This window comes from Sebastes fasciatus, chromosome 8 (genome assembly GCF_043250625.1).
Source record: "Sebastes fasciatus isolate fSebFas1 chromosome 8, fSebFas1.pri, whole genome shotgun sequence".
NCBI classification, from domain to species: domain Eukaryota; kingdom Metazoa; phylum Chordata; class Actinopteri; order Perciformes; family Sebastidae; genus Sebastes; species Sebastes fasciatus.
The window spans coordinates 34,433,089-34,457,564 of NC_133802.1; the positions used below are offsets into that span (position 1 = coordinate 34,433,089).

A 24,476-nucleotide genomic window follows, 5' to 3' on the forward strand; every position below is an offset into this window, starting at 1 on the left:
GATTCATAGCTACTGAAACAGGTAGGTAGCCTTGTGGGGCCGCCACTCAGAGGGAAAGGTGTGAGAGAGATCAGTGTGTTTGGTCGACCAACGCCTGGCTTTAAGAACTATATTTTAGACTGCAACCTCTCTGGTGGGGAAGGAGCCAGAGCTAGTGCGGAGTGTCGAGTGATAAACTAGATGTAGTTGGACTCCAGCTGTACACACAGAACCGGTTCTGGAACCAAAACCCAGGATTGGGGCGATACTCGTTAATAACCTGGAGTTGTCTAGTGTGAGAGGCGTTCGGTGGGTGTGGGAAAACTCAAAAATAAACTGCTGTGTTGGAGGGGTGTCAACTCTATGCAGCTGCCTGTGGAGGAAGGCTTTCATAGTTTTCTGTGCCCAAACGACGAGCAGTATCTTGGAGTATTTGGCTGGTCTCGGATTACCCCGGAAGGGTCCTGGTCCTGGAGAAGGACTTCAGTGCACATTGTGGGAAATTACGGAAAAACCTAGAAGGGTTTGATTTGGAAGGAATGGCCTGCCGGATCTGAACCCTAGTGGTGCTTCTCTGTTAGTCATCATGGACTGTCACTGCTTGAGGTAGTGGTCATGTACTGTTGGTAGCAGAACACCAGATTGATGATTGACTTTATAGTCGTATAATCAGATTTGACGTCCGGATGTTTTACACTGAGATGAAGAGAAGAGCAGAGCTGCTTTTTGAGTTGGATCAGGTGGCGGGTTGTGAGGATGCCAGACAGATGCTTTAAATCCGGTCGTGTTGTGAGGGTGAACTAAGAACCGACAGAGGCACCTATCTGCCAGGTCTTAAAATCTCTCCTCCAGAGGAATTCTTCCTGTGTCCCAACATAAGAGGTTGGCACATAGAATCAAAGTGGGCTATGATGAAATGTTCCATATCTGAGGGGCAGCTCTGAGTTCTGGCTAAGAGGTAGTTGAAACCTTTTGTGGCAGCAAATCAAAGAACCTATTGTTGAGCACCAGGAGAGGGAAGCAGTCAAATTGAAGAAAGACATTTACATGATTTCTTTGCATATGCTCTTCGATGAAAAAAGTATATTTAAATTCCAGTCTTCATTGTTGAAGAAGACAGACTTAATATTAATTTGGTAGTTGTTGTTTTTGCATCAGTTCAGAGCAAATAAAGTGATTTACAATAAATAGTCAATGAGATGGAATCACAGGACTTTGTTATTAGACATTCAACATGGCACGGCTCTGCTCGACTCACTTTTGGTACCAGGTTCTTTTCTCTCTGCTGTGTTTCCACTGCTGATAGGACCCCCTCGATGTAGGCTGGATTCTCAGCTGAGCGTCGTAGCGACGGCGCGTAAAAAAACTGCTGTGACGTCACCTTCAACGGGACACTCGCTGAATTATTTCATCAGCAACCAAACATAGAATTAGTCAATCGTACGCCGTGGTGTAAATAGTGTGTGGTTTTTGTGAGCTGTCGTTTTTTTTAATCTGGGTCTAGTGAATTCAAAATTGTGGTTGCTTTTGACAGAACCTTGGCTATTTAAAAAACAGCGGGTTTGTGCAGGATGTGTCCGTGTCGTACTAGTGACGATTCTCTCTGGCCAATCGGTGGTCTGCAGTGTTTTAACTCCACCTTCTAGTATCGGCTCAGCTCGCCTGGAACCTCAACCGAGGCGGTAAAATAAACCGAAAAATAAGCTTAAATAACCGTTCTAACAAACCGCTAAAGATAGATGGTTGGCCATGTGACGAGTCAAACTCGTATTATTACACCAAGATATTATTTAATCCAGTGCTTAAAAATGTAAAGAGCGCACAAAATTTAAACATATCAAATTCTGTTAAACTTGATTTAGAATTAAAATTTGTTGTAGCTGATGCATGTTGCTAGTGCATAAAAAAGTAAATGTATCTAACGCCTGTGACCTGTTGGTTGTAACCTGACCTGTTGCTTTCTGCTCGGGAATAATGCTGCAGCGATGTGTTCTCCGTTCAGCAGATACTGTACAGCTCCCATTAGAGAGTACAAACACGTTTGGCCAACCTGAATAGCATTGTCTGTCTCTCTCCTTGTTGCCAATAGCTTGTATGAATATACACACACACAAAGGCAGCTATGAACTCAACTTTGCCTGCTATTTAAACTCTTATATTTTTAATATAATTTATGAAAAGAAACCAACTTTTAGTTTTTATGTCCAATGTCCATAATTCTGGATTCTGTTGAAGCTACCCAAATCTGAAAACATTTAGTGCCCATAATAATAATAATAATAATAATAGCAGGTTACTTGAGGAAGGATATTAGCTATGAGAGCATGCAACACTGTAGAAGATTGGCTTTTTATTTTATTTTTTTAGCAACTAGGGTGACATAGGGGAACACTACAGCATGAGCTCTGCCATCATCATTTCACTACCTGTTTTAATGGCAAGTGTATTAAATACAAATGGAAAAGTAATACATAAATTCTTTATTGCCATGATGTCTTTTGAGAAAAACCTCCTCAGAAGAATCATTCTATAGTATTGTTCTTTAAGTGGATATTCACCAACCAGGATGTCACTACATGTTCACTATTTACTGCAGTCTTTGACTCGTGTCCACCGCCTGCACTGTGTCGTAGGTGTCACTAGTTTGGTCACGCCACTACCACTCCACCAACATCCTGTCAAGTCTTGGGACATTTCTCATTTCTCCACTCTAAGAAATTCATATACATTATTTGTCTTTCTCTGCAGATGATGACAGTGAACCCATCTTGGGGCTTTGGTTTGAAGAGACAATTTCGCCCACCAAAGACAAAGTTGCCCCCCCACCGCCTCCACCCCCACCGCCTCTGGAGACCTCTCCCAGACTGAAGAGCCCCAGCAAGCAGAATCCGAGCGAGAACGGCAACATTTTAGCCGGCCGCAAAGACCCAGAACTGGTGAGGACTGATTTTGATTTTTGATTGCGGCATTAAGTCCAGCGTAAACAGCACATGTATTATTATTTTTTAATGCTAGCATACTCGTCGTTATGTCTCTACTAACAGAAGTTTTTCGGTTTGAACTTTTGCTCCTTTAGTTCCTCAGTTTAGCCTCCAGCATTCTGAACTTCATCACCACCTCAATGCTCAAGTCCAGGAACAACTTCATCCGCAACTACCTGAGCGTGTCTCTTACAGAGCAGCACATGGCTACACTAGCCAGCATCATCAAAGATGTGGACAAAGATGTCAAAGGTACGCCGGAAGAAATTACTGCTTATCATGAAAATTACTGAATTTCCTTTTTTTGGCTTGGTAACTAATGAAGGATGTATCCCGTACTTGTAGACAGCAATGCATGCTGTTAGGATTAATGCATTTTGTTCTCCTCAGGCTCCTCAGATGAAGCCTTTTCTTTGGCTCTGTATCACTTCAACCACACCCTGGTAACATCAGATCTTCCAGTCCCGGCTCTGCAGGTGAGAGGCATTTCTTTATTAAAATATCTGCCAGTAAATTATATTAATGAGCCTATTATTTATACATTGTTTATTCAATGTCACAAACTTATCATTGTATCTCTTCTAATTCCCAGAGCACCCTTCTTCAGCAGTTGGGTGTTGCGCCCTTTTCAGAGGGTCCCTGGCCTCTGTACATTCACCCTCAGTCACTATCGGTGCTCTCCAGACTTCTCCTCATATGGCAGCACAAAGCAAGCGTGCAAGGAGAGCCAGATGTACCCGAGTGTATGAAAGTCTGGGAAAGGTATGGCAACCATTGCAATTCTCGTCTGGGTCATATGTATGAACGCATCATAATGTAAATCAATGGCACCTCCCGTGTTGAGTCAGCAGGACGAGAGCTCGTTAACGTTAGCTGTTAGCAGCCGTTAAGCAGCACAGTCCTGCACGGAGCTAACGGCTAACGATAACTAGCTATCGTTCTGCCGATTTCAACACAGATTTGTTTTTCGTAATGTAGCATTCTCTGGGACAAAATAGGGTGCGTCCCCTGAATGCATCGATAGTGAGTTTACTTCGTCCCAAACACATTTTCTATCGTCCCCGGGACAACGGGATGCCGTTAGTCTCGAGCCCTGACGGTACCTGCAGTACAGTAGAAAAACGAGCAACGAGTTTTCTGAATTTTGGCATCAACTTGCTACCAAAGTATCGTGTCTCGTGACATCCCTAGTTGAAACTTACATTTGACCACAGTTTATTTTAGTTTCCGCTGCCTTTCCTTTCCTGCTCTCGTAGATTTTTGGGAACGCTGAAGCAGCACACCATCCAGAGTTCTGTGCAAGGAGAAGACGACCTCAACGTCGAGCACCTCCAGCTCCTGCTGCTCCTTTTCCACAACCTGTCAGAGCGCGGTCGGCGGTCAGTCCTGACCCTGGTCACCCAAGCCATCACTGAAGTGGCACAGAGCAAAGACTCCCAGCTGAAGGCCGTGCCCCTCAACCTGGCACGCCTGTGTCTGGTTTTTGACTACCTGCTGCGCCACTACTCCAGGGCGCCCTTGTACCTCTTTGAACAGGTTCATTGTTTATTTATTTTAATGGTGGTTGTGGTGGTTTGTGTACTTTATTTTTATACTTATCAAGTAAAATACTGTCCAGCGAATGCAATTTAATAGTCCGCCTATCCAGAACAACCTTAACAATCCCATCCTGAGTATTACAGAAGGCTCATTTGAGAATCAGAATATCCTCACAGTCACTTTCCAAGTGAATTCCTTTGGAGCAGCTTTTGGCTTCACATCTTGATAATACCACAGATTCACATATTTCTATTTTGATTTGATTACCCCACCTACAGGAGGTAACAGCCAAATGAAGTGGCAGTATAAATCATCTTTATTCTAATGCTGAATCTTTGACTATATGTGTGTGTGTGTGTGTGTGTAGCACTGGGAATTTAGCTTCTCTCTATCATGAATATTATTTATAGGTGCAGTATAACCTCCTGACCCCGCCATCCACCGGACCGACTTCTGTTCAGGACGGTGGCAAACGCAGCGGCCTCCCACTTTACTACGGATTCAAAGAGGTGGAGGAGAACTGGGCCAAACACTGTTCAACAGGTAGGACCAATGATGGAAATGTACTTTTTTAGAGCATGACAGTAGGTACAAAACTTCACCAGTTGCTTGGACTGTTTTCTGCACAACCACATACTTTTTTATTTTTAGCATAAAGAAAGATTATTTGTGCACAGATCGCCAAAGTCTGTGGTTGTTCAAATTATTCACCTTGGTGGCATTGATCTCCCAACTTACATCTTATCTCATCTGGTAACTAACTGTTCCTAACTGTGACTAACTGTTCCTGAGTCTGCTATCGTTCGCTGAACACTGTTGTTAGTGTTAGGTATCGGCTAGAAAAAGACCAAAGTTAAAACAAGAAAGTGGAAGTTAAAACAAGAGATTAATAAGCAAGGCAAATTTATTTATTTAGCACATTTAATACCCAAAGTGCTTTAAAAAATTACACATGAAACAAATGATAAAAGCAAGCAAGCAAAAGCGCACAGATTACTAACAATAAAACAAACTTAACAAATAAATTTGATTTACAATTTGGCAATTTGTTCCACATTTGAGCAGCATAGACGCTAAAGGCAGCTTCACCATGTTTAGCTTTAACTCTGGGAACAGCTGGTAATCCAGAGCTTATAATATATATCTTATATCTATATATCTTATTGTATAGAACCCCAGCAACTTACACACATGTATTTCATGTAGTCTGTGTTCTTGTGTCTTATCTGTGAGGAGAATGGTGGTACTAGGTGAGGAAATAATCTCTTCTGTTCTCATGCATTTCAACCTTTCTTAGATTCAAATGTTCAGCCCAAATTCTACTGCGTTCTGTCCCCTGAGGCATCTGAGGATGATATCAGCAGACTGGACAGCAAGGTGAGACTTTGACCACTAATAGATGAATATATATACTAGATAAATAAGAAACATGTTCAAACATAACTCTTTTTCTTCTCTGGTAGGTCTTTCCAAAGCTGTTCAATGGAGCAGTTAAATATGATGAACTGTATGCGTGGCTCATCTCACTGCTGGTTGCAGGCTCTGAGTTTGACACAGCAAGAAGACAGGAGGGCAAGCCGATCACTCCTATGGTGAGAACACACCACATGACCAAACCATGAGCATGGTAAACAAAGTCCATGATGCAGCTGGTGTCACAAACTGCAGCAAGCACCAGTTGCCTGCAGTGCTTTAAGATACCAGCTCTTTGTGGCTCCACCTTGTTTATTTATCATTCACTTTCAGTAGTTGAAATTGAGTCAGTGCAGTCGCTTACCTCCGTGACTAAATGTGGCAAAACAAAATATGTATGTGTTGTTTTACATCCATCATGCGTTAAAAAACGTTGCGCACACTTGCACACCGAGTCCTATGCGTTTTATTATTATATTCGTTGCAAAAATTCACAATACAAGACAAAATTGAATTAATTACGTGGGTGCAATGGATAACGCTAATCCAAAACAAGGCTAATGAATGAATGACATTAGCAAGAGAGAAAGTGTGCTCTGGCTGGTGGGCTTTTCCTCAACTGATCTCAACACAAACTTACAGCTCAACAGTACACTACAAGATGTTTCTGAAAACATTTGAGGAGAGAAATAGTAACAGAATATTAATTCATCATATTTGATCAGCGTGGCCTAGTTTGACCGTTTGATTGGAGTTTGCGAGTGATTGACAGCAGCCTCTGTTGAATGAACAGCCAATAGGTACGCTCTCTCTCTCTCTCTCTCTGACATGACCTGTTATTGGTCAAAGTCTCCCGTCACGGGCTAGATGTTTTAAAGCCTGAAACAGAGCCATGAGGAGGAGCAGAAGTTTCTCTTAGAACACTTGAATTACAATATGCTGAAAGGTCATTATGGATTTTTTGCCCAATGATGCCAAAAACATTCTGCCTACTGCAGGTTTAAGAGTGCTCTTCCTTAATTTCCTTCAAATAAAAGCCTTCCAGTTGTTTGATTTTTAAAGCCCTTTAATGCGAAGCACCAGCAGTTAAGTGTTAATTTTTAATCAATAGTAACTTAACAGACTTCAAACTGTTCATGTTTGTTTATCACTCTGCACAGGAGGCGTGCTCTCTTCAGTATTACTTCCTGATACTATGGAGGATCCTGGGCGTTTTGCCACCCTCAAAAGCCTACATGGAGCAGCTGAAGACCGGCTGCAGCGACCCCAGTGAGAGTGACATCCTGCACACACTGCGATGGTCCTCACGTCTCCGGGTGCCCACCTACGTGAACTGGATCAAGGTCTGTTGACACCTGAAAGTCCAACAGAATGTTAATTAGCGTGATGAACGCCAAAACAAAGGAATTACTTCAAAAATGTTGCATTTGACTTTGTTTCATGGCTGATTTAAAATGTAACAGTTTATGATATTTTAGATTATTCTACTCAGAATTGTTTTACATATTCAAACAAATGTGTTGAAATTGGATGCCGCAGATTAGCATTTATGAAATGATTGACTTCTTGATTTCTGATTTACACAATATACTGAGCTGTGTCCTTAATCCTGTAATGTAATCTCTTTAGTACCTCTTCATTGTGGTTTATATTGATGTATGACTGTGCCCATGTCATCCCCGACAGGAACACTTGGTGAAGCAGGGAATGAAAGCTGACCAAGCAGCCTCTCTGGTTGAGATGACGGCTGCTAAATGCAGCACTGTTAAATACGATGTGGAGCTAGCAGAGGAGTACATCGCCAGACAGGTGATGATTACAACGTAGTCATTGTTGACCTCTATATCGATTGTTTCCAAACTTAGGTTTTTAGCTCAACTGTCGCTCTTTGACAACTTGATTCTGTTGGCAGATTTCCACCTTCTCCAGCGTGGACCCGAACGCCATCCTCCCACTGGATCAGCTACCCTCTCTACAAGCCATCTATACACTGGATGCAGTCATCTCTAAAGTGCAGGTTTCCCTAGATGAGCATTTGTCCAAGGTTGCCATTGAAGCAGACGCCAACAAGTCATCTGAGATGACAAAGAACCTCCTGCCTGCCACACTACAGCTCACTGATGTTTACACGGCCTTCACAAGGTGAGAAAGGGATCACTCAACACTGAACATCAGAAAAGCTCATCCAGGTCGTGCATTAGGTCTAGCTAGCTGAAATATAAGATTATGATTGAAATAACTGCAGGGTTTATTTATGTGTTGCTTTATTTTCTGGATAAAGCAGATAAATGCGTGACAACTGTTTCCCTGTTTTCATCACTGAACTAATGACTTAAGGGTTTTGAACAGAGTCATTGAAAGCACTATTAACAGAAATTACAGAGGACAGGATTTGTTTTTATTTCATTTCATCACTTCCTTTAGTGTAGAGCTTTCAGAGCACATTTTGCAAAGAGCGCTACGGTCTAATACATGCACTACTAGGCCAAACAGTATTTTCCAAATCCAAAAAGCAAATGTTTAACTGTTTTAACATTCATTTCACCAGTTGGTGTTTACATGTAAACCTGCTTCAAACCTTAAAAAAAGGCTCAAAGGCTGTAAATCATTCTTCTATTTATCCTAATAAAATGATTAACGCTAACTTGTGGTGAACAGGTCTTACCTACTAATGAACATCCCAGAGGAAGGAGAGAACAAGCTCACAGATGCCAAGCTCCAAGGTTACGCTGCCGTTCTGTCCATCGGCTCCACCCGCTGCAAGGCCAACCTGCTGGGTACGTCAAAGAATTACTCAAGAACAAAACTGTGAAACAGGACGTTCACTTTCACAACTTTGCTGTAAACTCACTGTTTTTAACCTGAATTTTTTTTTTTTTTTTTAATGAAACGTTACAGGTCATAGTATCATGCAGAACTTACCGTCAGCTGTTCAGACAATATGTGAGACTTGGAACGGCATCCACACCAATGAATTCCCCAACATTGGCTCATGGGTATGTTGTTGGTTCAGTTTGACTCTGTCCCTCTTTGTAAGCACTTTATAAAGGAGAGTAGGCAATCTACTCACCATTTAGTTTTTTGCCTTTATTATACCAGTCGGCTGGTACTAAGCCATTGACCATGAGTCTGCCTCGTGTTCAGAGCAACTGTATGTTTTTGTTAGTCTGTACATAGCCTTAAGATGTTAATGTCTTTTATGTGTTATTTTTATTTATTTATTTCAATGTCTGTTATTTCTTTTATATTTGTTCTTTTATTTTTAACATCCAATTTTAAATATTAGGTACAATGTACTGTCCTATCTATTTCTGATTTAATTTGTTACAGGAAGCTAATTTTAAATAATTAATCTTATCCAAAATATCTACCTTAAAGCACTTAAAAACTATACTAATAATTAGTGTAATTATATCAGATATATCTATCTTTTTTATCTATAATGTCCAGCCCTACTCAACATGTCATTTAAAAAAACAACAACATTGTACCAAGCAGCAATTATGAGACTAACAGTCTTGTGTTTTTCTTCCTCAGCGAAATGCATTTGCCAATGACACCATTCCATCAGAGAGCTACATCAGTGCCATCCAAGCAGCTCACCTGGGCACGTTGAGCTGTCAGTCCTTACCTCTGGCCTCGTCTCTGAAACACATCCTGCTCTCGTTGGTTCGCCTCACTGGAGACCTCATTGTGTAAGTGCTTGTCCAGTCCAAAAAGTGTGTGATAATGTAAAATGTATTCATGAAAAAATCTTCAGTTAACGTTGCTGCATGTTTGTCTCCTCAGCACAGAGGAGCTGAATCCTTCGCAGGTTGTGCGCTCGTTGCTGCCCCTCCTGTTGGAGAGCAGCACGGAGAGCGTGGCTGAGATCAGCAGCACCTCGCTGGAACGCATCCTCGGCCCGTCGGAGTCTGACGCCTTCCTCGCCCGCATCTATGAGCGTCTGGTGACCGGGTGTTACAACATCATTGCCCATCACTCAGACCCCAGCAGGTATGCCATGTGTGACATGATAATTAATTAAATATATTTGATATTAAAGGTAGGGTCGACGATGTTGGAAAGCTAGCATAATTTGAAAGTAGCGTCGCCTCAGGAGCTCCGTCGGGGAGTAAAGACCATTTCAACCAATATAACAAATAGTGTAGACTGGAGAACATCGCCAACCCTACCTTTAAATATGTAAACACTGTGTGGTGTGAAACGGGGGTTCGTAGTGCTGAACCCACGCTGCAGCTCTGCGCAGCTTTTAGCCTTTTCTTGCATATTGTCTTTGTTTACTTTCCTGCACATTTATTGTTTGGTTGAGTCTCGCTGCTATTATCAATCTTTGATCTCTCATTTCTTTTTTTAGTGGTTTGGATGAGTCTGTCCTTGAGGAATGTCTTCAGTACCTTGAAAAGCAGCTTGAGAGCAGTCAAGTCCGCAAGGCCATGGAAGAGTTCTTTTCATTCAGGTATCTGCTCAACTGACGACACGGGCTGCATTATTACACATTTATACTGCTACCTCACTTATTTTGTGCTCCTCTTTGTTTCCAGCGGTGAGCTCGTCCAGATTATGATGGCGACAGCCAACGAAAGTCTATCAGCCAAGTTCTGCAACAGGGTGCTGAAATTCTTCACCAAGCTTTTCCAGCTCAGTAAGTCTACGGTTGATTTAGAGTTCATGTCAATCAAGAAAAAAGCTATCAAAAGGCTGAGGTGTGCTTCAAATTAATTGTTGTCTGACCACATGTTATGGATAAAAGTGTTTAGTGCTGTTCCGAATGGCCACATTTAAAGCATCAGGAGGTGAGATTGGAGCAAATTTGATTAAAAAAAGTTATTTTTATAAAACGGTCGCTATATCCTGACAGAAGTGCATGAAACAGGTAACGATGTTCGATGATCAACAAACACTTGGTTTGAAGCATACTGACGCCTTGTCAAAAATCAAATCAGAAATCTTAAAAGCTGCAGATACATCAGATTCAATAAGCCTAATTCTGGTGGTGATTCTGTCGTTCCCAGCGGAGAAGAGCCCAAACCCCAGCCTGTTGTGTCTGTGTGGCTCTCTGGCCCAGCTGGCCTGTGTGGAGCCCTCTCGCCTGCAGTCCTGGCTGACGCGCATGACAGCCACCCCGCCGAAGGACTCCGAGCAGCTGGAGATAGTGCAAGAAAACCGGCAGCTCCTGCAGGTGCTCACCACTCACATTGTGCGCGACAACAGCCAGGTGGGCGAAGGCGTGTGCACTGTCCTCCTCAGCACACTCATTCCCATGGCAACAGACATGCTGGCCAACGGTGATGGAACAGGCTTTCCTGAGCTCATGGTCATCATGGCCACGCTTGCCAGCGCTGGACAGGGGGCCGGTCACCTGCAGCTGCACAGGGCAGCTATCGACTGGCTGACCAGATGGTAAGAAATCAGTTTCACAGACGTGCTGTTGCCTGATTTAATTTACATCAGGGGGAACAGCATAATATTAATGTCACCAGAAAAAAATGCTTGGTAAAAGGACTCTCACATACATTTGTGACCCAATCTCTTAGTCATTATCAAGCAGCAATACAATCTTACATTTATGAATATTCATTTTAAAATTAAATTCTTTTTTCTCTGCAGCAAAAAGTATTTAACACAGAAGAACGTTGTGGAAAAAGTGAGCACAAACTTATCCCAAGGAAAGGTATGATTTTATATTTATTTCTCAGTATATTTCATCAGTTTATAGACGTGCCTTATTTTGACTTCATCCAGGTGTAATTCCATTTTAAACACCGTCCTAATGCGTTTCCTACTTGGCATTTCCGAAGTGAGTCGTTAGCATTTTGAACCATTTAACTGTCAAGTAATTGATATGCACCTGTTCCTTGATTCCAGCACGCTAGCATGCTGGAATGCTCGTGCCACATCATCTCCTATCTGGCCGACGTGATGAATGCCTTGAGGCAAAGCAGTGGCCAAGGCACCGCGGCACTGCTGATGGAGGGAGAGGAGAAGGCCATGGAAGTGGACTCGGACTGGGTGGAGGAACTGGCAGTAGAGGAGGATGATTCCCAAGCAGAGGACTCTGTGAGATCTCATCCCTTTATTGTCTATCCTCTTGAAACAGGGCCGTGTTTTATAAATACGCGGCATACAGACCTGAACATAAAATGCCATGGAATTGTTTTTGTGAAAACTATGTAGAATGTAATCTCAAGTTTTTTAATCAAATAGAAAAGCCAAATTATTATACAATAACGCCTTCTGACCAAATGTCAGGAATATAGAATATAAAACAACAAACCCGGTGCAAACCCCTTGCCCCAGAAAACTTTTTTAATAGTTGTTTTCCTGCTACAGGTTGACTTAGAAGGAAAATTCATCTGGTTGAGGTGCATAGTATGTCTGTTATGCCAGGATCAGACTACACAACATTTTTGACGGTTACGATGGTCACTATGTCAGATTAGACGAGTGAGAGTCATAAATTCTTGTCGTGACTTGGCCGCGACACATGACAGACTACACCTCGGTCCCCTGTTCCGACAACACACACTCTCCTGGCACCGGCATCTTAATATACATATATTATATATATATATATATATATATATATAATTTACCAGGGCTCAAACCCCCCCTGGGCCCGACCATGAAAAGGGGCCCACGAGTCTCCAGGGGAAAACAGTAAAAATATAATTCACAAGGAGAAGAGAAAGCGGGCGCGCAATGGGATGCTCCATGCTCAAAGATGCAACGGCGGTGGTGTTTTTTACTCCGAGACAACCTAGATTGAATATCCTACTGCGAGGTCCGGCATCAGTTGAAGGTACGATGACATCATCCTGCATAATAAGTAGCCTTCTGTTAACAGCTGTGTACGTCCGCGCTCAGCCGGTCAGATTCACGGCCGTGACGGAACACGTCGTGGAAAGCAAAAAAAAAAAAATCAAACATGCTAGACTTTCTGTCGGGACGTCGTGAGGCGTCCCAGACGCGGTGTCGGTTGTTGTGTACTATGACACACTACACGAGATAAAACGATCGATTGTCGCACACAACACTCATTTATCATTCCCGATCTCCTACGGCGGCCGTGTCGGGCTATAATCGGGCTGATATGGTGTAGTCTGAACCGGGCATTAGTCCAGCTCATGGCACACAAAAATGACAAAGATAACATATAATGGGTTTTACCTTCACACTAATTTCCTGGGGCAGTGCGGCAGTTGATTCAGTCCTTCTGAACATGTTTGTCATTGTTTGACAGGACGAAGACTCCCTTTGCAACAAACTCTGCACCTTCACCATCACTCAGAAGGAGTTCATGAACCAGCACTGGTAAAGAAAAGTTTATTTATAGGGGTTGTTTCTTTCTTTAAATCATGATCAAGTTAAAGGTTTCCAGTAGGTCATTATGGTACAAACTACAAGACTGTTGCACCTGAGAATAGATTTGTCACACATGAACCCTTTAATAGCTCAGAATAAAGAGGGCTTTTAAAGATCCTACGTACAACAGATTTACATGAATCAGAAAAGGCGTTTGTTAAAATCCATGGAAACAGGACAACTTCACACTATTGACATTGAGAAGAAACAATACACACACAATTATGTTCACTTTGTAATATACTGGGCTTTGACATTAAGCTTTTTCAGGCAAGTAGCAGAGATGTTTTACTTGCCAAACTTGCTTGTCCGAAATGGAAAATGTAGGCTTAATAAAAAATAAATAAAATCAACAGGGATTTGGACAAAAATGTAAAAAAAAATCCAAATGTTATCCTTTTAATTTTTTATTGTCATATACCAGGGGTCAGCAACCTTTACTATCAAAAGAGACATTTTAGGCAAAAAAAAAATCTGTAGCTGCAAAACATTTGAGCATTGTGATGAAGGTAACACAGCCTATAGTCTAAGTATATAGTATATAAGTGAAAATGTACGATGGTGTATTTGGGCCACATTGAGTGAAAAAAAAATCTGAGATTTCGAGAATAAAGTCATAACTTTACGAGAAAAAAAGTCGTAATATTACGAGAATAATGTCATAACTTTACGGGGAAAAAAGAAAATAATATACTTTATAATATTATGACTTTATTCTTGTAATATGTCTTTATTCTCGAAATTTCAGATTTATTTATTTTCCTCAATGTGGCCCTAATACTCCGTCGTACATTAAACCTACAACAATGATAAATGAAAATGTAAACAAAAAAAATAATTTCCACAAATGTTTTTTAAAAATCCACCGGGGGGCCACTGGAGAGGGGCTAAAGAGCCGCATGTGGTTCCGGAGCCGCAGGCTGCTGACGCCTGACATATGCTATAGAGGTTATTTGCATAAAAACACACAATTCAGATGATTAGGAAATAAACAATTGTATTTTTGTCTTGGCGTTAGTAGTTTTAAAGATGTATTATAAGCTACTTCGCGTTAGTGTTATGACTTTTTCTATACTGAACTCCCTAATCTCTCTCTAATATCTATTGCTATGCTACATTTGTTTGTTTCTGTCATGCACATACACAAATGAGATTTAGAGGTTCGTGTGTTCACATTTCTCTCTGCAGGTGACGTTCTGTCATTACTAAATAGTTTATATACTATATGCAGTCCCGTCCTGTTCCTTTTTCATTCTGCAGGTACCACTGTCACACCTGTAAGATGGTGGATGGGGTAGGTGTGTGCACAGTGTGCGCCAAGGTCTGTCACAAAGACCATGAGATCTCCTATGCCAAATATGGCTCTTTCTTCTGTGACTGCGGTGCCAAAGAGGATGGCAGCTGCCAGGTGAGACCGAATACCTCAGGTCATCATGGGAAGAGAACAACAGCGGTAACTTTGGCTTGCAAGTCATTCCCCCATTGACTTCCATCCAGTCATTTCATTTTGGTCAGGGTTCTAGCTAGCCTACACATGTGGCCAGAAAATGAGAGAAAGTCATGTTACGTACTGTATGTCTGTCAACATTTTGTTTAATGAAAAGGCCAGCTTTCCTAGTTAATCTTAAATATCATCAACTACATTTTACCTTCAGTTTACTGCTAGTTTGCTAAGAAGTATAATATGTCCTTTACATTCTTTATTTGTGTTTGCAGTGTTTACTTCTTCTGTGTCAGTCTTGTGACTCGTTATAGTTTTGTTGAAGGAGATAACAAAGTGAAAGTATGTGTAATTGCCATGCAGCAGATTCCTATTATCAATACAGTTAATAATTGTACCAGTGATATCAGGAGTCTTGTCAATCCAACACAATATGTCTGACCTTCCTTTTGACTAACTATATACAATACTCCACAATGTGGAGGAGCTAGCAAAGTGAAAACAACAGCAGGTTATCTTAATTGTAGAGAAGTTAAACAAACAGATGTGTGTATTTTTATATGCTGCCAGATGTATATACATGCACATGTTGCTGTTCTAATCGCTCTACTCTGTGTCATACCGTCCGCAGGCCTTGGTCAAACGCAGCCCCAGCAGCGGCATGGGCTCCACCCTGAAAGAGTCCTCCGCGTTCCAGAGTGAGCTGCGGATGCCGGACAGCGCGATCCGCCACCAGAACGCCTCGCCCTCCGACAAGGGCAAGGTCACCATCTGTGACGGTAAACCCGGTGACGAAGACAGACCTAAGAAGAGTAGCGTGTGCAAGAGCATCGAGGGCTGCCAGGAAGAGTTGGTAACACAAGTGGTGAGAGAAAATAGAATTTAACACCATGTCAGTGTCTCCGGGTGGTTCTCAAAGTCAAGGACGCTTCCTTGCTAGAACGGGTCCTACAGAGGCGAGGCAGGACTCCTTCATAGCAGTCAGAGAGCACACATTTTTACTTTATTTAGAATTTCTAGTAGGAATATTGATTTTGCATTCCTCGGGCTTATTAAAGAATAAATTAAATCAACAGGGATTTGGACTGTTATTATAATTTATATAATTAATATGCACTTCTCAAAGCCACCAGACTATTGGAAAACAGCAATTTTACCTCGCTAATTGTAAAACACACTTCATTCAAACTTGACAGAAACTAAATAAAACCATCTTGGTTAGCTCTTTCCACTATTCCAACGACCTTGAACTCTAGTTTGGCCAAAATAAACACTTAATTCACGTTAGATGTGAAAAGAAACAGATTTTTTCTTGCTGATTGTAAAACATACCTCTAACTCGACAGAAACAAAATAGAACTCATCAAACTCGTCTTGGTTAGCCTCGTCTTTTCCACTTCTAACAATCACCTACTCTGGTTTGGTGGTAATAAAACCTTTTATTCAGAGTTAGATGTTCAAATATGCCGGCTGTCTCTCCCAGCAGTTGCCACCTCTGTGCTGTCAGCAGCTCGCTGAGCGGCCATAGTCGTAACAAACTTTGAAATTAGGCTTTATAGATCTAATATGAGGGAAGATTCAGCAACTCGATTGGCAATTTCTCGTCTCAAATTTGTTCAGTAACATATTTTTGCGGACTGCTGAGGTAAAATAACTGAACGTTTACTAGCATATTTCCCCTGTTTCCAAATCGGGGGACAGGAAATGCATTGAGCGCATAGGATTGTGGGTGTTTTAGGAGCACAGAGGATACACAGCTACAACCTTCAAAATCCTCTGAACGAAGGCTCCTCGACGTTGGAACAGTCCTTCGGCGGGATTCGATGACGTAGCATCCTTGAAATTCAGCCGTTGAAGGATCTTTCATTGAATTTGAGAAACACCCTCTGTCTGTCTTTTTTTCTTTTTTTTTTGCTGAACACTGAAATGGCTGAACATGATTCCACTTCTTAAAGCAGAGAGGTATTTCAGATTTGTTTTACATTTCAAGCTTTTGGCTCTCTCTCTCTCTCCACAACAGATGGGATCGTCCACTGCAGCAGTCATTCTAGAGATGCTCATGTTTCTCATGGAAGCCATCCAGACCAACTTCCAGCAGGCGTCAGCGGTGGGAAGCAGCAGCCGGGCTCAGCAGGCGCTCAACGAACTGCACACTCAGGACAAAGCTGTGGAGATGACTGACCAGTTAATGGTATGAACATCATTTGGAGTAATTCCTTAAATCGCGATAATTTCTGTAAAACTACATTGTATGTAATAGATTTGATGTAAATCCCGGTGCTTCTCCTCAGGTGCCCACGCTCGGCTCTCAGGAAGGAGCTTTTGAGAATGTGAGGATGAACTACAGTGGCGACCAGGGACAAACTATACGCCAACTCATCAGTGCACACGTCTTGCGTCGTGTTGCCATGTGCGTCCTGTCTTCACCTCACGGCCGCCGCCAGCACCTCGCAGTCAGCCATGAAAAGGGAAAGGTAAGCTTCACAAACCAGTTAACTGAATCCTGTAATAATGATACTATTATACAATGTTTTTTGATGTTGTTTTTCATGTTGTGTTTATTGCTTTTGTTCTAATTTCCTAAATCATTCATCACCAGTTTGCATTGTCTCTTTTCGCCTGAACACCCATTTTCTCTCTATCTCCCTCTTGACAGATAACAGTCCTGCAGTTGTCCACTCTCCTGAAACAGGCGGACTCGAGCAAGAGGAAGCTAACACTGACCCGTCTGGCCTCTGCTCCGGTCCCTTTCACTGTCCTCAGCCTCACAGGCAACCCTTGTAATGAAGACTACCTGGCTGTGTGCGGCCTCAAGGTCAGAAAGACAGCTTCTTCTACATTTAATGTTCTGTTCTGTGTTTGTGTTTTCTAGTTGTTCATGCTCATGTTATCCAAGTACCTTTTTATATGAATGGTTGCTATATAGGTATTTGGTTTTTGACTGTTTTTAATTTTTTTCCAAGGACTGCCATGTACTGACTTTCAGCAGCACGGGCTCTGTGTCTGACCATCTGGTGTTGCACCCACAACTGGCGACTGGCAACTTCATCATCAAAGCTATCTGGTTACCGGGCTCGCAGACTGAACTCGCCATCATCACTGCTGACTTTGTCAAGGTATGTATTAAGAGAAGAGCTGTCAATCGATTAATCGCATATTTTTGTATCTGTTCTAAATGTACCTTAAAGGGAGATTTGTCAAGTATTTAATACTCTTATCAACATGTGAGTGGGCAAATATGCTTTATGCAAATGTATATGTATATGTATATGTATATGTATATGTGTATGTATGTATATATTTATTACTGGAAATCCATTAACAACACAAAACAATGACAGATATTGATCCAGAAACCCTCACAGGTACTGCAATTAGCATAAAAAAAATATGCTGAAATCATAACATGTCAAACTGCAGCCCAACAGGCAACAACAGCTGTCAGTGTGTCAGTGTGCTGACTTGATTATGACTTGCCCCCAAACTGCATGTGATTATCATAAGGTGGGCATGTCTGTAAAGGGGAGACTCGTGGGTACCCATAGAACCCATTTACATTCACACATCTGGAGGTCAGAGGTCAAGGGACCCCTTTGGAAATGGAAATGACAGTTTTTCCTCGCCAAAATTTTAAGCGCAAGTTTGGGGTGTTATTTATCCTCCTTCACGACAACCTAGTATGACGGTGTGATGGTTGGTACCGATGGATTCATTAGGTTTTTTAGTTTCATATGATACCAGGATGTTCACTCTAGCTTTAAAACTGAACCCGCTACAACGATGATTTGGGAGCTTAACATGTGACTATGATTATTCTGCTTTTTGCACGGTAAAGAAACCCACTTAATACTACTTCTTTTTGTCTCCCTTGCCAAACAGATTTATGACTTATCAGTGGATGCCCTGAGTCCCATGTACTACTTCCTGCTCCCAAGCTCCAAGATCCGCGATGCGACCTTCCTGTTCAATGAAGAGGGGAAGAACATTATCGTCATCATGTCTTCAGCGGGTTACATGTACACCCAGCTCATGGACGAATCCAGCAGTGCCCAACATGGCCCTTTCTATGTCACCAATGTATTGGAGATAAACCACGAAGACTTGAAGGTATGCAGGATGTTTTATTTAGGAAGTGGAATAACCCCCACAGAGTTGTGTGATTTTCATGTCAACAGCAAAATGTATGTTTGTTAAAAAGGGTTTGAAAATGCCGAATGGTAATATTGAGGTAAATTCTTTCTGTGTGGCTCCAGGATAGCAACGGGCAGGTAGCCGGCGGCGGCGTGTCCGTCTATTACTCCCATGTGCTTCAGATGCTTTTCTTCAGCTACAGCCAGGGGAAGTCCTTTGCTGCCACAGTGAGCCGCAGCACCAGCGAAGTGCAGAGGCTCTTCCCCATCAACGTTAAAGGGTAACACTTCTTCCCCACCATATATGATCTCTTCACTTGCACCTGCCGCTGCACTGGGTCTGGTAAATTAAACGGGTACCTGGACGAGCTAACTAAATCTCCATCTCTCTTCAGCTCTAATGGCGGCAGCAGTAAGATATCGCCGGCTCTGTGCCAGTGGTCGGAGGTCATGAACCACCCAGGCCTGGTGTGCTGCGTGCAGCAGACGACAGGCATACCTCTTGTCATCATGGTCAAGCCAGACACCTTCCTCATCCAAGAGATTAAAACTCTGCCAGCCAAAGCTAAGGTAAGGGGGGGCACTTGGGGGGCACAATGATAAAGGCTTTTTATATATATATATCCAAACATACATTACAAGGAATTAGTAATACTTACAAAATGTGATAATTAAGCATGAAGTTGCAGCAGTAATTGTGAAGTCATGTGTATGTTTCCCTATTGGGTTCAACTTCATTGCCATTTCTTAAGGTTTACATAAAGTAATTGCTAGGGCGCCCCGGTAGCTCACCTGGCTCACCCGGGTTACGAATCCGACCCACGGCCCTTTGCTGCATGTCGTCCTCTCTCTCTCTCTCTCTCCCCCTTTCCTGTCTATCTTCGGCTGTACTATAAGAAAGGCAAAGAAAGACCAAACAATAACCTTAAAACATTAATTCATTTTCTGTTTTCCCCAGATTCAAGATATGGTCGCTATCCGACACACGGCCAGTAACGAGCAACAGCGTACGACCATGATTCTTCTCTGTGAGGACGGAAGTCTGCGAATCTACATGGCCAATGTGGACAACACCTCTTACTGGCTCCAGCCCTCGCTGCAGCCCAGCTGTGGCATCAGCATCATGAAGCCGGTCCGCAAGCGCAAAGCTGCTGCTACCAGTGAGTAGTGCAATTATTTATTAATCACCACAAATTTAAGCAAATGGATCCCAACATAAATGCCAGGTTAACCACCGCTGACATTTAAATGGTAACAGCTGAAGAATATTTTACTCTGTTCTCAAGAGCGCCTGACCTTTTGGCTTTAATTCTCTAGTTTCCACAAGTTCACATCAATGTCAGGTTGCTGTTTATTTTCATTAACATTTCTGTAAACACATACAGTACCTTCTCAGGATCATTCTCAGTGTACACAGAAGACATAAACATTCACTCAAAAACAGAAAAGTGAGGGATTGTGATGCTTACTTATGAAGCAAATGCTGTGTGCCTGCAGAATGTTCTAATGCATGGACTTTACTTTCAGCCACCCGGACCTCCAGTCAGGTGACTTTCCCAGTGGACTTCTTTGAACACAACCAGCAGCTGACAGAAGTGGAGTTTGGCGGCAATGACTTGCTGCAGGTCTACAATGGACAGCAGATCAAACACAGGCTCAACTCCACTGGGATGTATGTGGCCAACACAAAGGTAGGGACATTTTAATAAAGTTATTCTGTGTTAGAAAAGGTGCAAGAGACTGCTGTGCTCTTGTGCTTTTGTAAGTAGAGTAGTAGTGGTTAAAGGATTATACCAACATTTTGACAACTTTTTCATGCACTGGTGTTTATGGTCTCACTTTTATGAATCTTCTAGTATAGATTTAAAAGTACATAAACAATCATTTGTACTGTATATGTGTACACAAATGTATGGTTATATAGACGTCATCTGACCGCATTTGTGTTGACACTTATGCCCGGTTCAGACTACACAATATCATCCCGATTATAGCCCGACAAGGCCGTTGTAGGATGTGGAATCGGATCGGGAATGATAAATGAGTGTCTTGTGCGACAATCGATCGTTGTATCTCGTGTAGTGTCATAGTACATGACAACCGACGCCGCGTCTGCGACGTGTAGTCTGTCATGTGTCACGACAAGAATTTATGACTCTCAATCGTCTAATCTGACATAGTGACCATCATAACCGTCAAAAATATCGTTTAGTCTGATCCTGGCATTAAAGTATCTTTTGCCATCTACCGGTTGTGCAATTTAACATACTGTAACACTGGGTACTTAAGCTTTAGTATGCATCCAAACTAAACCTGCATTTCACAATGGACCCTGAGGCCATACATACTAAACATGATTATACTGTAGTTGTACTGTTTTACTATTAGACACATTATGTACTGTGTAAACCACAACAAATGTGAATCTGGTTGTTTCCTCCTAGCCTGGGGGATTCACTGTGGAAGCGGTCAACAACAACAGCTCAATGGTGATGACGGGCATGCGGGTGCAGGTGGGCACTCAAGCCATCGAGAGGGCTCCTTCCTACGTGGAGGTCTTCGGCCGCACCATGCAGATAAACCTGACGAGAGCCCGCTGGTTCGACTTCCCCTTCACCAGAGAGGAGGCCCTGCAGGCGGACAAGAAGCTGTCCATCTTTAGTAAGAGCAAGAGTGTTTCATGATGATTATATCTGGCTACTTGTTGTTGATATCCTCGCCTCTATTTATATCCATTTATGTGGATTACCTATTACTTCAAAAATAATTCTAGTACTTTTTGTAGCTTTTTGATGTTGATGTTCTCTGAAGTTACAGGATTTTACTAAAAAAGTTGTCACATAAGCACCCCATACTGTGAATGTTGAGTGTGGATGAATGTGTTCTATGCATATCTATCCAAACTTTCAATACCAAGATTCTTATGTTGGAATTCAGTAATTTTTGAAACTCAATTTCAATTCAATTCATCTTTATTGACAGACTCGAAATCCATTAAAAAAACATACAACACAAACAACAATACATACATTAAAATAGAAACGGCCACTTTTTATAAACGACAGTTATACCAATGTTTCCACTGGTATCGTATAACACTAAAACAAGGATGTGACATTTAGCCGACAAATTTGTACATCAGGTTTCTCAACAGAGCCTGGGAAGTGTTGACATCTGCATTACAGAACAGCTCGCTTGCACCACACCACCCGTTTTTTGTTTTTTTAAAGTAATATAGTATATGCAGTCATTGTAGGCAACCTGAAGCTTATGCATGCTCGCCTTTTTAAACTTGGCCCACAGGGGGGCGGTATAGAGGGGAGGGCAATAGGCTCTAAAAAGACCTACAGTAACTTGATGTGGTCTGAACACTCAATTGCCACTCAACTGAGTGACCTTAAAATACAGATTATTTTACTGCTGTTCCTTCAAAACAGTGGAACTAAAGTGTTTATTTACTGGTCCAAAAGGACCGATCTCTGTCTCTGAACTTGCGGAACAATTAAATAATGAATGAGCCGAATGCATTTTATGCAATAGCTAACCCTCTAAGCAACATGATGGATGTGAGTATATAAACAAAGGATATTTATTTTGCTCTGAGCTGTTCCTTTAACTTTGACTGTATAGAAAGCATCCTCTGATGCAGTTTCATCTTCCTGTTCTTGTTAAAGTCGGAGCATCCGTTGACCCAGCTGGAGTCACCATGCTCGATTCAATCAAGATCTACGGTAAAACCAAGGAGCAGTTTGGCTGGCCTGAGGATCCACCGGAGGACTTCTCCTCTGCCTCGGTTAACAACGTCTGCAGTCCCAACCTCAACCAGGGCAACGGCACCTCTGATGGAGACATAGCCACCCCAACCACCACTGGCAGCACCGTGCTGGAGAGGTAGGAGCTTTCCTCTTAAAGGTTCATGAGGTCAACACAAGTTGTTGGCATTTACACTTCTCAGTCCCGTGTAGTTCAGTTAACAACACTCCATTTCTTTGACTTTCCAATGCCCTAGTTTGTGTCACTTTTATGTTAAACTACCTTTTATATACACCATCAGATACTGTTAATACGTCTATCCTTTTAATACCAATCAATGAGCAGTATTGTTTTATGATAAAATTTGATTTTATATGATTTTTGCTTAAATGTGATGAATTAGATTTGACAGGTGTTTATTTTACTGGATTAGCCAAAACATTACTGTGGTTATTTCATCTATAAACAGTTTCTCAATTGATTTTCCAGAATTTAAACTAGATGTTGTGATAAAAGAAAATCTATAAATACTGTGATAGATGTTTTCTCCATATAGCATATCTTTCCCTTCATGAGTCCAAGCTATGTAGTCTTAACAATGGGGGGGTTGGGTTCTCTTTAGAGTATTTAGTGCATGGCTATCGTGATGTCATCTTTTCTTGCATGCTTCTCTTTTTGTTCAATGAATCATTTAATTTTACTTGTTTCTTTCTGTGATCCTCACACTTTTTTGTTTTTGTTCTTTTTCTTTTGCTCCCAAAAATACAATAAAAAGTTGTGAAACTGAGTCCTTATCAACCTTGGACCGGTTAGTAACTGCCCTTTCTCTGCTTGTTTGTATGGTTTTGTGCATGTGTGCCAGTTTGTGTGTCCATGCCTGAGACTGTGAACATGCCCATGCATCATCTCCACACTTGTACAGCAACAACAAAATTATTATTTTTTTCTTGACATTTATTCTTGCATTCAGTGTTGTTTTGGCATTTTAGATCAGCACAGACTGCAACAGGCTGAGATTTGCTTTTTTTCTGTTTGATTGGTTGATTTAAGGCAAAATCTTCAGTAGGAGCAGTGTTGATCTTCTCTTTTGATTTCAGGTTGGTAGTCAGCGCCCTTGAGGCTTTGGAAAGCTGCTTTGCTGTAGGTTCCTCTGGTGAAAAGGTAAACAGATGATTCTTCTTTGTGCTTGAATGAAAATTCCTGTGTGAAATTGCCAGTATTTAGGGAGCATTGTTGACTGCATGTCTTTAATTCTGTGCAGGAGAAGAATAAGGCTGCAGCTCTGGAGTTGGCCACTCTGCTCCTGTCCATGCCGACTCCTGCAGGTGTGCAGCAGCAGACCAAGGGTCTTCTTGCTAGCCTGCACACCAGTCGAACTGCCTACCACAACCACAAGGTAAAACAAAAAACCCATGTGTCAAGACTAGACACAAATCATAGCTTTTTACATGCACATGGTGTAATAATGTGTCCTGTATACTGTATCAATAACACCGTAATCATCATTAGCCCCAAACATGTAGTAAAATCATTAAATCAGTTAAAGTTACTCTGAGTGAAAGATGAAATGTCACATATAAAAATATTAAGTGAGAACAATTAGTGAACCAGGGAAAAAGGAGAACTACATCACAGATATTTGTAGTTTACATTGATGAACCCTGACTAGGGCTGCAACTAACTATTATTTTTATTGTCAATTAATCCGTCAATTATTCTCTCGATCAATTGATTAGTTCTTTGGTCTATAAAATAGTAAGAAAAACAATTTTCAGTGTTTCCCAAAGCCCAAGATGACATCCTCAAATGTGTCTTGTTTTGTCCACAACTCAAAGATATTCAGTTTACTGTCATAGAGGAGTAAAGAAACCAGAA

General features: G+C 41.8%; 1 protein-coding gene across 5 annotated transcripts in view; it reads left to right on the forward strand.

Moving 5' to 3' along the window:
- ubr4 (ubiquitin protein ligase E3 component n-recognin 4) overlaps window positions 1-24,476 on the forward strand; it is a 79,235-nt gene that overhangs the window by 14,260 nt on the left and 40,499 nt on the right. For 2 of the 5 annotated variants that reach the window (XM_074642647.1, XM_074642649.1), the window contains exons 16-52: window positions 2,728-2,915; window positions 3,056-3,212; window positions 3,351-3,436; window positions 3,553-3,722; window positions 4,217-4,496; window positions 4,910-5,042; window positions 5,797-5,876; window positions 5,963-6,091; window positions 7,073-7,255; window positions 7,599-7,721; window positions 7,825-8,054; window positions 8,571-8,689; window positions 8,811-8,908; window positions 9,450-9,607; window positions 9,702-9,908; window positions 10,270-10,371; window positions 10,457-10,557; window positions 10,928-11,315; window positions 11,523-11,586; window positions 11,781-11,972; window positions 13,156-13,226; window positions 14,538-14,730; window positions 15,350-15,583; window positions 16,739-16,909; window positions 17,010-17,192; window positions 17,375-17,533; window positions 17,682-17,834; window positions 18,598-18,825; window positions 18,972-19,129; window positions 19,244-19,418; window positions 19,807-20,008; window positions 20,376-20,539; window positions 21,293-21,509; window positions 22,523-22,739; window positions 23,377-23,409; window positions 23,699-23,762; window positions 23,863-23,997. In XM_074642647.1, the coding sequence (XP_074498748.1) occupies window positions 2,728-2,915; window positions 3,056-3,212; window positions 3,351-3,436; window positions 3,553-3,722; window positions 4,217-4,496; window positions 4,910-5,042; window positions 5,797-5,876; window positions 5,963-6,091; window positions 7,073-7,255; window positions 7,599-7,721; window positions 7,825-8,054; window positions 8,571-8,689; window positions 8,811-8,908; window positions 9,450-9,607; window positions 9,702-9,908; window positions 10,270-10,371; window positions 10,457-10,557; window positions 10,928-11,315; window positions 11,523-11,586; window positions 11,781-11,972; window positions 13,156-13,226; window positions 14,538-14,730; window positions 15,350-15,583; window positions 16,739-16,909; window positions 17,010-17,192; window positions 17,375-17,533; window positions 17,682-17,834; window positions 18,598-18,825; window positions 18,972-19,129; window positions 19,244-19,418; window positions 19,807-20,008; window positions 20,376-20,539; window positions 21,293-21,509; window positions 22,523-22,739; window positions 23,377-23,409; window positions 23,699-23,762; window positions 23,863-23,997 (5,945 nt within the window). The remainder of the gene's footprint in view (window positions 1-2,727; window positions 2,916-3,055; window positions 3,213-3,350; window positions 3,437-3,552; window positions 3,723-4,216; window positions 4,497-4,909; window positions 5,043-5,796; window positions 5,877-5,962; window positions 6,092-7,072; window positions 7,256-7,598; window positions 7,722-7,824; window positions 8,055-8,570; window positions 8,690-8,810; window positions 8,909-9,449; window positions 9,608-9,701; window positions 9,909-10,269; window positions 10,372-10,456; window positions 10,558-10,927; window positions 11,316-11,522; window positions 11,587-11,780; window positions 11,973-13,155; window positions 13,227-14,537; window positions 14,731-15,349; window positions 15,584-16,738; window positions 16,910-17,009; window positions 17,193-17,374; window positions 17,534-17,681; window positions 17,835-18,597; window positions 18,826-18,971; window positions 19,130-19,243; window positions 19,419-19,806; window positions 20,009-20,375; window positions 20,540-21,292; window positions 21,510-22,522; window positions 22,740-23,376; window positions 23,410-23,698; window positions 23,763-23,862; window positions 23,998-24,476) is intronic. The other 3 variants (XM_074642650.1, XM_074642648.1, XM_074642651.1) reach the window with 2 other exon arrangements.